This window comes from Bufo bufo, chromosome 2 (assembly GCF_905171765.1).
Source record: "Bufo bufo chromosome 2, aBufBuf1.1, whole genome shotgun sequence".
In the NCBI taxonomy this organism is placed as follows: Eukaryota; Metazoa; Chordata; class Amphibia; order Anura; family Bufonidae; genus Bufo; species Bufo bufo.
Genome location: NC_053390.1, coordinates 455484654 through 455500467, shown reverse-complemented (window position 1 = coordinate 455500467; position 15814 = coordinate 455484654). Strand labels below are relative to the sequence as shown.

The following is a 15814-nucleotide window of genomic DNA, read 5'->3' as shown; positions in this document are numbered from 1 at the left end:
CTGTTGTGGTTATGCAATTTTCAATTTTCTCAATTATTTTCCTTTTTATTCTTCTTTCTATTTAGTTGTACAGTATGACACTTTTTAATGTGACACCAGCAGCTATGCAGACCTTTTTAATATATTGGGTGGACTTGGAGCACCAGACCTATTGATCCACGGTTCACCTAATTAAAAACAGCGATAGCAGTCTGGGCACTGGCTCCCTACGTGTGCATAATGGCGGAGGCTTCTACTGAGCACAATCCCTTCTCAGCCAATGTTCTCTGGGATCCGTTGCACTCCGTTGGTCTACCCAATATATTTATTTGCACTTTTTTATCCATAAAAATGAGAATCGAGCTTTGTCTAGGGTTTGTTGGTGTGCTCTGTATATATAGCCCTTATGCTGCAAATACTAGGTAATTATAAGAAATGATATTATAAAAGGAAATAAAGTCACTTTCTACTTACTTTGTCAGATCTTTAGCGTTTTGTTGCCATGGATACAAAACATGGCCTATGGCGGCTCTGTAACAGTAAACCCCCAGCAATCCAAACAGCAGTGCTACTTTAGACACTAAAGAGCATTTTCCTTGAATTAAAATAAAGATCATCACTAAGCAGATTCCTACCAAAAATGACAGTTCAGCTTTGTGTTCAGAGCTGCAAATATAAAGAAAAAAAGACATAATGGCACACTGGAACATAAGGCACTTTAAAATGTAACAGTTCTGAACACAGTCCTGCCAGCCATTTGTTTTAAGCTGAATTAGGCTGGACTTCCCCTTTTAGGGGCTTGGCCACTATCATTAGCTGCACATGTCCTGAGAACAGTACATACATGCAATTAGTAATAGGTATGTCCGATGATTTAATGTGCCTAATTTAGGTTTACTTGCAGGTACGCCTACCTGCTTGCCAGCACTGCACTCCCAAGATGGCCGCTGATGGAGGGTCATGTGACCAGCCCTATCCATCAGCGCCCTCCATTTGCTTAAACTAGGGACAGAAAAGAGGAAATAGCTCATGTGCAGTTTGTCCCCAGTGTTAATAACTGGAGCCAACTGATAGACCGGACTGGTCACATGACCCTCCATCAGTGGCCACTTTGCGAGTGCATCCTGGTAAAGCAGGTAAGTGGACCTGCAAGTAAACATACAGTACAGCTCCTTTGAAGTTTGAAAAGTTGTGGAATGAATGGTTGTCTCACACTCATGTTGTAATATAAAAGGTCTTGGAAATTCATGCTCTGATCTGGGGGGGGGGGGGGGGGGGGGGTTTGGCAGTTGGGGGAGGGGGGGTGGGTGTTGTTGGGGTTATAACAGTCAAATGACTCTGTAAATGATTTTTCTTTATCTTGGTATATTCATTATGTACAATGACTGTAGAAGAGGTAACAAATATATGGACATATGATAATGTTTTTATATGATAATGTTTTTATAATTGTGTGTATTTGAGATGTGGAGGGGAGAAAACACCAGGAAAATTGTGATGCAAATTGTATTGTGATATACCAACTTTATTTGAATAATAAAAAACGATTTGATTGAAAAAAAACATACAGTACAGACAAAAAGTTTGGACACACCTTCTCATTCAAAGAGTTTTCTTTATTTTCATGACTATGAAGGCATCAAAACTATGAATTAACACATGTGGAATTATATACATAACAAACAAGTGTGAAACAACTGAAAATATGTCATATTCTAGGTTCTTCAAAGTAGCCACCTTTTGCTTTGATTACTGCTTTGCACACTCTTGGCATTCTCTTGATGAGCTTCAAGAGGTAGTCCCCTGAAATGGTTTTCACTTCACAGGTGTGCCCTGTCAGGTTTAAGAAGTGGGATTTCTTGCCTTATAAATGGGGTTGGGACCATCAGTTGCGTTGAGAAGAAGTCAGGTGGATACACAGCTGATAGTCCTACTGAATAGACTGTTAGAATTTGTATTATGGCAAGAAAAAAGCAGCTAAGTAAAGAAAAACGAGTGGCCATCATTACTTTAAGAAATGAAGGTCAGTCAGTCAGCCGAAAAATTGGGAAAACTTTGAAAGTAAGGGCTATTTGACCACGAAGGAGAGTGATGGGGTGCTGCGCCAGATGACCTGGCCTCCACAGTCACCGGACCTGAACCCAATTGAGATGGTTTGGGGTGAGCTGGACCGCAGAGTGAAGGCAAAAGGGCCAACAAGTGCTAAGCATCTCTGGGAACTCCTTCAAGACTGTTGGAAGACCATTTCAGGGGACTACCTCTTGAAGCTCATCAAGAGAATGCCAAGAGTGTGCAAAGCAGTAATCAAAGCAAAAGGTGGCTACTTTGAAGAACCTAGAATATGACATATTTTCAGTTGTTTCACACTTGTTTGTTATGTATATAATTCCACATGTGTTAATTCATAGTTTTGATGCCTTCATAGTCATGAAAATAAAGAAAACTCTTTGAATGAGAAGGTGTGTCCAAACTTTTGGTCTGTACTGTACATTAAACATAGTAGACCACTGGACATTGTACAAATGGTTTAATAAGACCTATTACTAGCTGCATTTATGTGCTGGTCCCAGCATATGTGCAGCTAATCGATAACAGATAATGGCCAACCCCTTTAAGTCCCATCCTCTCCCTTATTTGCCTGCAGAAAATTGGCTTATGACAGTGGTCTTCTGTAGACAAAAAGAGAGACTATGATAAGCCAAGCCCCTTAGACAAGTCCCAGCCCTCAGACATCTGAATGCAGAAACTAGTCTTAGTCATGGGTACAGGTTTTAGTGACTCTGGTCTACTATTGTCGACAGGGCATCCCTTTAATGCTGTCATTTGTCTGCCTGCAGAAAATGGAAGACATCAGGAGGAACACCTATGTTCTATGCAAGATTTCTGTTTTTCTCAGGATCAGTCTATTTCTAGGTTTATCACGTATCCACAGGGCAGGTGATAAAATGTAAGATACCCCTTTAAGGAATTTGTACAAATGTCAACTTTCACATATACATATTAGTGTTATCAAACATACAGTATGCTTACTTTGTCAACCAGTGTCCAAAATCTGATCGATGTATCCACTGAATTCCAGTCTGATTCAAGGGACGTAATAATCGACAACATATAAGGATAGCGCCAGGACTTGTCAGCGCAATCCATTTTTCATTGTCTTTAATAAAACGTTCTAAAATTGATACCCTTTCTTCTCTTAACTCCTTTTTGTGTGCATCATAGACTTCATTAATGTAGACATCTCCTTGTGCACCATGGTCTAAGTCTGTAGAGTTCATTCTATTTCGTTTTCTTACAAGAAAATATTTCCTGCACATTTCTTGAGATAAAGCCAAACACAAAGTGTTGACAAGGAAATACCAGGACTGATGTTCCTCCTCAATAAAGCTACTTGCCCCCATACTTAAAACATGGCCAAGTGTCCCCACCAGTAGAAGAAGGTCTAGTTCTGACCATGTTGACATGCTGGAGTTTGGTTTCTGAAAAAAAAAAAATACTAATAATTACATTACAAATATGAAACATAAAAAGGTTGTAAGATTCTGCAAAGGACATGCATACAAGAAAAAAACACATACACAAAGCATCCATTCATACTATAACCTATATGATATGGCTCAATAGCGCCAGAAACCAGTGCAACAACTTCAAGGGATACAGCTGTTGTATTTCGCAAACTGAGATTTCGCAATGTGGTTAGTGGCTGCACGCGTTTCACAGGTGAAACATATTAAAAAAGTTTTTCAGCTGTACAAAACGTGCAGAACAGCGGCAATTTTGGGTATGATATGAGTGGTTTTGCCAAACTGTACACTACAACCTTAGGCCTTATGCACATGACTGTGTGTATTCTGCGGTCTGCAAAAGGCAGATCGGTAAAATACCCGGTGTGCATCCCACAATTTCCACCGGCCCAACTGTAAAGCTTATGCCCGCCACCCATCCACAGAATATGGATACTGTCCATGTTGCATCCGAATGGTCCACATTTTGCGGCCAAGTATAGGACTTTTTCTATCATTTTGCAGAGCAGACATATAGATACGGAAAGCAGATGGATCATACTTGTGCTTTCCATATCTGTACGTCTGACACTGCGATTTGCAGACCATAAAATAGATACAGTCATGTGCATGAGACATACGGATAAAGTTTTTGCTCCACATTGAAATGAATGGGTCTGCATCCAATCCACAAAAAATGCAGATTGGATGCGGAAAGAAAATACAGTCATGTGCATGAGGCCTTAATATGTGAATGTTGTTAACTCGTAACTGGCACAAACATTGTGGGCTGGTAATGATGGATAACCTGGGAAAGCTGGTTTAAAATGAACGTCCACCTTAGTAATACATTATGCAGTAAGCTTCCCCTAGTGGCCACTGCAAGAGATAGAAATGTAGAATTTAAAGGGATTCTGTCACCTCCTTTTAGCTTATAGAGCTGCGGACATGCACGGCTAGATCGCCGCTAGCATGTCCGCAATATACCTGTCCTATAGGGCTGTGTGCTTTTATTGTGTTTAACAAATAATTTTATAGATATGTAAATGAGCCTGGTAAGGTGCCCAAGGGGCTGTACTAAACCTTCTTGGGGCCCAGCCACGCCTGCGTCCTCCGAATCTCCTCCTTGCTCACAGTTAGATTGCCGTGAGCTCGCGCATGCGCAGTGCCGGTATAGTGTTCCTTCCCTGTGCTTGAATCAGCCTCAGGGAAGGAACTGCGTATCGCGAGATTACGGCAATCTAACTGTGAGCTAGGAGGAGATCCGGAGGACGCAGGTGGTGCTGGGCTCCTTCACAGGGGGCGTGGCTGGGCCCCAAGAAGGTTAGTACAGCCCCCTGGGCACCTTACCAGGCTCCTTTACATATCTATAAAATCATTTGTTAAACACAATAAAAGCACACAGCCCTATAGGACAGGTATATTGCGGACATGCTAGCGGCGATCTAGCCATGCATGTCCGCAGCTCTATAAGCTAAAACGAGGTGACAGAATCCCTTTAAAGAATCACAGAATTTTCATAAAACCTTTGATATGTCATGGAGACATATCAAAAGTTTTGATGGATGGGGGTCTGAGCGCTGAGCCCCCCCACCAACTGCTAGAACAACGAGAGAGAAGCGTTGGCATATCACACTCTCTCTCCTCTGCTGCAGTGAAAACATAGAGTGGAATATGTGGGCACTTCTCTGTTATTCTATCGATCTGGTCTCAGACCCCCACCAATTGAAATCTTTGAAATGTGTCTATGACATTTAATGGCATTAAAAAATGCTGATAAATAAAATTGTTTAAAGAGATTGAACATTTGCTACTACAGTCTACTGGTTCCCAGAACAAAAAATGTCTAGAGCAATCTCTGTAAGGCCCCTTTCACACGGGCGAGTATTCCGCGCGGATGCGATGCGTGAGGTGAACGCATTGCACCCGCACTGAATACCGACCCATTCATTTTTATGGGGCTGTTCAGATGAGCGGTGATTTTCACGCATCACTTATGCGTTGCGTGAAAATCGCAGCATGCTCTATATTCTGCGTTTTTCACGCAACGCAGGCCCCATAGAAGTGAATAGGGTTGCGTGAAAATCGCAAGCATCCGCAAGCAAGTGTGGATGCGGTGCGATTTTCACGCATGGTTGCTAGGTGACAGTCTATTCACTGTATTATTTTCCCTTATAACATGGTTATAAGGGAAAATAATAGCATTCTGAATACAGAATGCATAGTAAAATAGCGCTGGAGGGGTTAAAAAAATAAATAAAAATTAACTCACCTTCTCCTCTTGTTCGCGTAGTTCCCGGTCTCTTCTTTACTTCTTAAAAGATAAAAATACCGGCTAGGACCTGTGGTGACGTCAGATCACATGCTCCAATCACATGGTCCATCACCACGGTGATGTACCATGTGATTGGAGCATGTGATCTGACGTCACCAAAGGTCCTTTAGCCCACAGCTCATCATTAAAGAAGTAAAGAAGAGATCGGGAACTACGCGAACAAGAGGAGAAGGAGAGTTAATTTTTTAATTTTTTTTTAACCCTCAATTGATCACCTAAGCATTCTGTATTCAGAATGCTATTATTTTCCCTTATAACCATGTTATAAGGGAAAATAATAACATCTACACAACACCTAACCCAGGCCCGAACTTCTGTGAAGAAGTTCGGGTTTGGGTACCAAACATGAGTGATTTTTCCACTCGCGTGGAAAAATCGCGGGTGTTCCCGCAACGCACCCGCACATTTTCCCGCAACGCCCGTGTGAAACAGGCCTAAGGGTACATTCACACAACTATATGTGTTTTGCCGTCGGAACGCACACCACCAACCCTATGAAAGAAATGTCTATTCTTGTCTGCAATTGCGGTCAAGAATAGGACATGTTCTATTGTTGTTTTTTTGCGGGGCGGCGGAATGGAAGTACAGATGCTGACACCATGTGCTGTCTGTATCTTTTGTGGCCCCATTGAAATAAATAAATGCGGACCCATAAATACGGTCGTGTAAATATACCCTAAGGCTGTGTTCACATCTTTGTTGGAGGCTCTATTGGGAGTAAGAAAATAAAAACTTGTAAAATAGCGCAGCATGCTGAAAACCAAAGGATGCTCAATGGGGCCATGGGGCACTGCCGATTTCCCTGCTGTGATGGATCTGGCACTGGCCTGATTTTAGTTTGTCTGTACCTATAATGGTAATAATAATGAAGTGCATAAGTAAACGCAGCCTGAATGTCATTTGGAGTTCCAGAGAAATCTGTTGACTATTTGGCGGGCTGAATATCTGTGCAAGTCACTGTATGTGTATATATATATATATATATATACACACTCACCTAAAGAATTATTAGGAACACCTCTTCTATTTCTCATTAATGCCATTATCTAGTCAACCAATCACATGGCAGTTGCTTCAATGCATTTAGGGGGGTGCTCCTGGTCAAGACAATCTCCTGAACTCCAAACTGAATGTCAGAATGGGAAAGAAAGGTGATTTAAGCAATTTTGAGCGTGGCATGGTTGTTGGTGCCAGACGGGCCGCTCTGAGTAGAATGGGCCGACTGATTCGAGCTGATAGAAGAGCAACGTTGACTGAAATAACCACTCGTTACAACCGAGGTATGCAGCAAAGCATTTGTGAAGCCACAACATGCACAACCTTGAGGCGGATGGGCTACAACAGCAGAAGACCCCACCGGGTACCACTCATCTCCACTACAAATAGGAAAAAGAGGCTACAATTTGCACGAGCTAACCAAAATTGGACTGTTGAAGACTGGAAAAATGGTGTCTGGTCTGATGAGTCTCGATTTCTGTTGAGACATTCAAATGGTAGAGTCCGAATTTGGCGTAAACAGAATGAGAACATGTATCCATCCTCTGATGGCTACTTCCAGCAGGATAATGCACCATGTCACAAAGCTCAAATCATTTCAAATTGGTTTCTTGAACATGACAATGAGTTCACTGTACTAAAATGGCCCCCACAGTCACCAGATCTCAACCCAATAGAGCATCTTTGGGATGTGGTGGAACGGGAGCTTCGTGCCCTGGATGTGCATCCCTCAAATCTCCATCAACTGCAAGATGCTATCCTATCAATATGGGCCAACATTTCTAAAGAATGCTATCAGCACCTTGTGGAATCAATGACACGTAGAATTAAGGCAGTTCTGAAGGCAAAAGGGGGTCCAACACCGTATTAGTATGGTGTTCCTAATAATTCTTTAGGCGAGTATATATATATATATATATATATATATATATATATATATATATATATATACACACACACATACATACACACACACATACATACACCCATACATATACACACACACACACAGGTGAAACTCGAAAAATTTGAATATCGTGCAAAAGTCCATTTATTTCAGTAATGCAAATTAAAAGGAATTGCATTAATCCAGCTTAAAATTTGAATTTTGTGAAAAGGTTCAATATTCTAGGCTCCAAGTGTCACACTCTAGTCAGCTAATTAATCCATACCCCCTGAGCAAAGGGGACCTCAAAATTGTGACTTTGGGGTTTCATAAGCTGTAATCCATAATCATACAAATTATAACAAAGGCTTGACATATCTCGCTCTGCATGTAATGAGTCTATCTCATATATTAGTTTCACCTTTTAAGTTGGATTACTGAAATAAATGAACTTTGCATGATATTCTAATTTTTCGAGTTTCACCTGTATATAGCGCCGCAGATAATAAAGACATACCACTGAAATAAAGACATGTATATATGGTACTTTTTACAATGTTAATTTACTCACCTCATGAGATGGTTTAGGTTTCAAAATCAATTTTCCTAAAACTGATAGAAGAATACAGAGTACTGCTGAAATGAATACCATAATGCCCATCGCCATCATCCATGATATGCTACAGAAGAAGCACATGTTCTCAGTTGATGTACATACAATGACATGGACGGCAGCCAGCACAAGACATGTCATATAAAAGAATAGTGAGAAGACTGGCGACGATAGAGGCAAATCAAACTCGGCCTTGCTGCTCAAAGCACTTGGGATGCTGAGTATAAGAAGGAAGAACATCTGCAAAAATGAAAATATAAAAATAAAAAAAGGTGTCCATCTAAATACACAAGCTAATAACTGTAAACTGCTTACATGATCTTTGTGTGGTCAATAGCAATTGATGAATACTATATTGGTATAATATGTATGAGATTTTAAAGGAAATTGCTGACCAGTTTCATGGTGCCCACAGGTAACTGGTGACAAGAGACCCCGAGCAAAATGCTGGGCCACTTACTTGAAATGACCCAGTTGTTTTCCTAAACGGAGAATAAGGCAGCTCTAGCACAAGCTGAAACATGTCTGCTCAATACACTGTAAGACCTCGGGAGCCCCTATATTCTTCACCTCTCAGATCATGAATCTCTCCAACCCACCCCACTAACGACTGACATCTATCTTCCTATAACAATCAGCAACTAAGGGGACTTGAACCGGTGATCGTTTGCTCAATACACTGCAATAGTCAGGCCTTAAAGGGATTCTGTCACATAGATTTTGCAAATAGAGCCATTTATAGAATCTGACAGATCTCCTATAGCATGTCCACATCTAAGAGCTTAAACAGCCTGGATCGGAGATATCTTTGATGGTGGCCACTCCCCTAAACCCTGTCCATACAATATATGCCCACATGTGATATACAGAAGGTTAAATAACTGTATGGGTTCCTATTCTAGAAAGAAAAGTGAAATGCAACCAGTGACCAACCAAAGGAATATACGGATTCCTAAAACTCACAGGGCGAGAGTTATCAAAACTGGCTTAGTTGCCCACAGCAACCAATCAGATTGATCCTTTCATTTTCCAAAGGAGCTCTGAAAAATGAAAGGTGGAATCGGATTGGTTGCTATGAGCAACTAAGCCAGTTTCCCATTGCACCATTTTGAGAAATCTCCCCCAGAATGTGCACTTGACTGTGATCTTTATGTGACAACTGCTATTTAAAGTGTATGTAACTGTCATTTCATTTTTTGGAATGTGTAAGGACAATTACTGTGTTTTAGTAATACTTTTTTTTTTAGGGATAGATTATTTTTATATTTAAAATCACCCCCCCTTTCCGTAGAATAAAAATAAAAAAGTATCAAAATGGTCAATTCGACAATTTTTCATCGCTTCTCTTACCCAAAATAATGTTATCAATAAAAACTACAGAATGTCCCGCAAAAAAATGAGCCGCCACACAGCTCATTAGACATAACTATAAAAAAGTTATGGGGATCAGAATATGGTGATGTAAAAAACACTTTTTTTCTAAGTTTTGATTTATTTTTACACTATTTAACATAAACTATTACATTACACTATTTAGAGATAAAAAATAAAAAAAACTATACATATGTGGTATCGTTGTAATTGTACTGACCCAGAGAATGAAGGGCACGGGTCAGTTTTGCCACAAAGAGAACGCTGTAGGGACAAAATCCGTAAAATTGTGCTTATAAGCCCTCATATGAATACGTGAAGGGAAAAGTAAAAAAGTTAGGGCTCCAGGAAGATAGGGAAGAAAAATGAAAAAGGAAAAAACCTCCGGTATCTAAAAGGTGTTAATTTTCTAAAAATAAAATAAAAAATTAAGGTATGTTTGAAAGTGATGCCAACATAAAGTGGACATTTGGTAAATATCTGTCACGGCATTTGCTGTGTGCGCTGTGGCACTGGTGCCATGCTTGCGGTTGTCGTGGCAACGTGTTGCTGTTATGGCATGTGGTGGCAGTGTGCGCCGTGACATGGTTGCCACGCATGCTGTTGCCGGTTGGCTGGTGTTGCACTTCCCCTTTAAAGTTGTAGCCTTCTCCTGTCTGGTGCTGTAAGGGTAAACTCCCTGACTGGGGGTGGTCACTTGGGTTTATTCTCTTGTGGCTTCCTGGCTGGAGTTAGGCCTCATGCACACGACCGTTGTGTGCACCCGTGGCCGTTGTGCCGTTTTCCGTTTTTTTTCGCGGACCCATTGACTTTCAATCGGTCCATGGAAAAATCGGAAAATGCACCGTTTTGCAGCCGCATCCGTGATCAGTGTTTCCTGGCCGTAAAAAAAAAATATGACCTGTCCTATTTTTTTCACGGCCAACGGTTCACAGACCCATTCAAGTCAATGGGTCCGTGAAAGAACACGGATGCACACAAGATTGGCATCCGTGTCCGTGATCCGTAGGTTAGTTTTTATACAGACGGATCCGAAGATCCGTCTGCATAAAAGCTTTTTCAAAGCTGAGTTTTTACGAAGTGAAAACTCAGAACCGACAGTATATTCTAACACAGAGGCGTTCCCATGGTGATGGGGACGCTTCAGGTTAGAATATACTAACAGAACTGTGTACATGACTGCCCCCTGCTGCCTGGAAGGTGCTGCCAGGCAGCAGGGGGCAGCCCCCCCCCCCCTGTAGTTAACACATTGGTGGCCAGTGTGGCCGCCCCCCCCCCCTCCCTCCCCTGTAGTTAACTCATTGGTGGCCAGTGGGCCCCCCCCCTCCCCTGTAGTTAACTCATTGGTGGCCAGTGCGGCCGGCCCCCCTCCCTCCCCTGTAGTTAAGTCGTTGGTGGCCAGTGGGCCCCCCCTCCCCTGTAGTTAATTTGTTGGTGGCCAGTGGGCCTTCTCCCCTCCCTCCCCCTCCTAATTAAAATCTCCCCCCTATCATTGGTGGCAGTGGAGTGTACCGATCGGAGTCCCAGTTTAAACGCTGGGGCTCCGATCGGTAACCATGGCAACCAGGACGCTACTGCAGTCCCGGTTGCCATGGTTACTTAGTAATTTGTAGAACCATTATACTTACCTGCGAGCTGCGATGGTCTGCGTCCGGTCGGGAGCTCCTCCTACTGGTAAGTGACAGGTCATGTCACTTACCAGTAGGAGGAGCTCCCGGCCGGACCTGTCACTTACCAGTAGGAGGAGCTCCCAACCTGGGACACCTGGGACCCCCACCAATCAGCTGTTTGAGATGGCACTGACACTCGCAGTAGTGCTGCGGCCTTCTCACTGCTTTACCTAGGTCATGAACGGCTACATGGCCTAGGCGCAGTTAATTGGGCTAAGCTGCAATATCAAGCACAGCCGATATCAAATTTACAGCGCTGAGCTTGGTGAGCTGAGAGAAGGCTGTGGCGCTACTGCGAGAGCAGTCTCAAACAGCTGATAGTCGGGGGTCCCGGATATCACACCCCCACCGATCAGATACTGATGACCTATACATAGGATACTGCATCACTATAAAGGTCACGGAAAACCCTTTTAAAGGAAATGTCATCAGAAAATGACCTATTGTTTAAATCAAGTTTTTACATTTAACATTTTTAAAGAATTTTTGATTACTGTATGTTTCGCTTTATAAGACGCACCTGATGATAAGACGCATCTAGGTTTTTGAGGAGGAAAATAATAATAAAAAAAAAATTGTAATCAAAAGGTGTGCTTTTGGTGGGTTTTGAGCTAATGGTGGTCTGTGGATGACACTTTTTTGGGGATCTATGGATGAGACTTTTTTGGGGGATTTGTAGATGATACTGTTATGAGGGATGTGTGGATGCTACATACAGTCAGGTCTATAAATATTGGGACATCACTACAATACTAACATTTTTGGTTCTATACACCACCACAATGGATTTGAAATGAAATGAACAAGATGTGCTTTAACTGCAGACTGTCAGCTTTATTTGAGGGCATTTACATCCAAATCAGGTGAACGGTGTAGGAATTACAACAGTTTGCATATGTGCCTCCCACTTGTTAAGGAACCAAAAGTAATGGGACAGAATAATAATCATAAATCAAACTTTCACTTTTTAATACTTGGTTGCAAATCCTTTGCAGTCAATTACAGCCTGAAGTCTGGAACGCATAGACATCACCAGATGCTGGGTTTCATCCCTGGTGATGCTCTGCCAGGTCTCTACTGCAACTGTCTTCAGTTCCTGCTTGTTCTTGGGGCATTTTCCCTTCAGTTTTGTCTTCAGCAAGTGAAATGCATGCTCAAATCGGATTCAGGTCAGGTCATTGACTTGGCCATTGCATAACATTCCACTTCTTTCCCTTTCCCATTACTTTTTGGTCCCTTAACAAGTGGGAGGCACATATGCAAACTGTTGTAATTCCTACACCGTTCACCTGATTTGGATGTAAATACCCTCAAAATAAAGCTCACAGTCTGCAGGTAAAGCACATCTTGTTAGTTTCATTTCAAATCCATTGTAGTGTTGTATAGAGCCAAAAATGTTAGAATTGTGTCGATGTCCCAATATTTATGGACCTGACTGTATAAAGCATCTTATGCTGGTCCCCTCTGTGTCTTCTCATGTCCCTGTGTAAATAGTGACCCCCATTACACCGGGCCCCGCTCACAGCAGTCTTGATATGTAAAGTGTGGTCATGTAATCCTCAACCGGCAGCGTAATGTCACTCATTCAGTCACGCTCCTGCTCTGCCAGCTTCATTAATGAAGTAGGAGGAGCATGACGGTGTGAGTGACGTTACGCTGCCGGCCTGCCTGCTAGATTGATAGTGAGTACTACTACAGACGATTATGGTAGTTTAACAAAGCAGAGCCACTGGTTGAGGATTACATGACCACACTTTACATAGGAAGACTGCTGTGAGCGGGGCCCGGTGTAATGGAGTACAGTGACTGCACCGGGCCCCGCCGTGAGTGCACCAGCAGTCAGCCTCCAGCCCCTCCTCCCACCCTGCGTGATAGAGCTCTGATACATAGCAGGCCGCACTGTATTAGTGTCAGCAATGTAAAAATTGCACCATTCGCTTTATAGGATGCACTGCCATTTTCTCCCCACTTTTGGGGGGGGGGGGGGGGGGGGAGAGCATCTTATAAAGCAAAAAATACAGTATGTTATTTTTAATTTTCCATATCAATATCTATATTTAAACAAAAACCATTAAATTCCTGCAATTTTCGCACTGGCCACTAAGCCTAATATTATGCGCCACTTCTTGGTCTGTACAGACCACTTTACTGCAGTTATCTGCTTATCTATACACAGATGTGATATCATTACAGGCAGGATTAGAATTACAGATAAGACAGGATCCATCATTCACAATGCCCCATAAGTTATGCAGAGTGAGAATAAGATATTATGACATAGTTCTACCTCTAAAGTTATGATGGCTCCAACTGTCATGGAGTAGATGTCATACTCTGCCACCTGTTTACTTAAGGAGGCGCTCAGCTTCTGCAGGGCCTTTAAGTACTGTTTGATAAGCTTTCTGCCAAGGTTAGTGAGGACTTCTGAAGTATTCCCTTCCAGGTATAGCTTAATCCAATTTGCATGCAACTTTTCTGCCTTCTTAAATTGTTCTACACCTTCATCTGAAAATACATCAATGAATATAAAAATGTAGTTATTACAATTTGGGAGGCTACATCATTAACAGGAAAACCAAAATTACAATTGATTATATCTCAATTGTGCAATAAATCAAGGGTTTAAACAAACTACTAAAAAAACAATGCTTTACACTTTCATGGAATGCTGACGTCAATGAACAACCCTAAATTTTGTGGAAGCATTGAGCAGGTAACTACAGCAGAAGCATTTAACCACTGGATATATGGAAAGATGAAAACACATTGACACCTAGAGATACAAAATCTATAAAATATATAGACTCTATAAAATAAAGCCAAAAATATCAACGATTCCAGACCAACAAATGTATATATAGAAAGCTATAGAAGCTCCAGCCAGAACCTACCACATGGATGACAAACGCCAACACATTTTGAACTCTTTTGTAAGAGAGTCTATCTACTGATGAACCGCGCACTGGAGTTTGTCAGCAGTGTGGTAACCTTTGGTCTAGATCCTTCACATCCTGTGACCATGCCAGCCACATTGATGAATGCACTAGTGATACGCTACAGTATAACATTCTTAGGCTATGTTCCCATCACTTTTGTCCCACATTTCATTTATAGGTTGTAAAAAGAACTGAAAAGCATAGTTTACTACAGTTTTCCATACCACTGAGTTTGTATGCGTTAAAATGAATTCAGATTTAATTTTTTTATGGGACCCTAGTGTATCAATTCGATCCACTTGAAGGGATTATCCAAGACTAAAAAATGTCCCCCATATGCCAAGGCCCTTCACACTGAATATACTTACCTGGCTCCCCGCTCTGCTCCTGGTCCCCGCACTGCAGCTGCCGCTTCTCCCCGTGCACAGATGAACACATCCAATGTTGGCGGGTGAACTGCCAACGGCAGGCGGGGAGGTGGACGAGCCTCCCTAGCATCGCGGATGACGCTAGGGAGGTTTGTCCACGTCCCCGCCTGCCATTGGTTGCTCCGACACCGGGTGTTTTCATCTGTGCACAGGAAGAATCAGCAGCGGCGGTGCGAGTATCAGGAGCGGAGAGCCAGGTAAGTATATTCAGTGTGAAGGGCCCGGGCATATGGGGGAAATTTTTTTGTTTCGGATAACCCCTTTAAGCCATCATGTTACTTATAGCCTCTCAAGTTAGATTTTATGATAAAGGAAATCTATCTGCCCTATCTGGTGATATAGACCATGAGGAAAATGCTGGGCCACATACTTGTACTGACCCAGTTGTTTCACAAAGAGCAAACATTGAGCAGCTCCAGCTTGAGCCAAGTGCTGGAGTCTCCTTAATACAATGAATGAGCTCAAGAGTCCTAAAATTCATGAGCTACCAGCTAAGCAGACTCCAGCATTTGGCTCGTGCTGAGCTGCTCAATACTGATTTTAGCAAAATCACTGCAGCCCGATAGATCTGCCTATACTTGTCTGCAATAGCGGACAAGAATAGGACATGTTCTATTTTTTTCCAGAGCCGCGGACCGGAAGATCGGGGCCGCGCTCCGCAAATGCGGATGCGGACAGCACACTGTGTGCTCTCCGCATCCATTCCTGCCCCATAGAGAATGAATGGGTCCGCACCCGTACCACAATTTGCGGAATGGATGCGGACCCATTTTACAGAAATGTGAAAGGACCCTAAGTGACCCAGCATTTTACTCAGGGTTTCTGTCAACAGTTTATACTGTCGTCAGATAGGGCAGTATAAAACTGGGGACAGATCTTTAAAGATGACCTGTCGCCAAAAATGCAGTGCATAAAGTGCCATACAGTGTCAGAAAGGTGAATCTGAAGGATCACCAAGTGAATTCATAATACATATTATACATGTATTATGAATGCACGTTGCACTTTAGGTGAATATCCATCATATTGGTGTACATTACTATTGTTTACACATTAATAGTGTTCCGCTATGTCTAGATCTATTATTGAAGAGAATA

General features: G+C 42.2%; 1 protein-coding gene across 1 annotated transcript in view; it reads right to left on the bottom strand.

The window, feature by feature from the left end:
* The window catches only part of PIGG (phosphatidylinositol glycan anchor biosynthesis class G), a 66114-nt gene that overhangs the window by 27231 nt on the left and 23069 nt on the right, over nt 1-15814 (bottom strand). Inside the window, exons 7-10 of the mRNA XM_040417607.1 lie at nt 13641-13858; nt 8271-8552; nt 3010-3458; nt 454-645 (exon numbers count right to left, since the gene is read on the bottom strand). Of these exons, the coding sequence (XP_040273541.1) occupies nt 454-645; nt 3010-3458; nt 8271-8552; nt 13641-13858 (1141 nt within the window). The remainder of the gene's footprint in view (nt 1-453; nt 646-3009; nt 3459-8270; nt 8553-13640; nt 13859-15814) is intronic.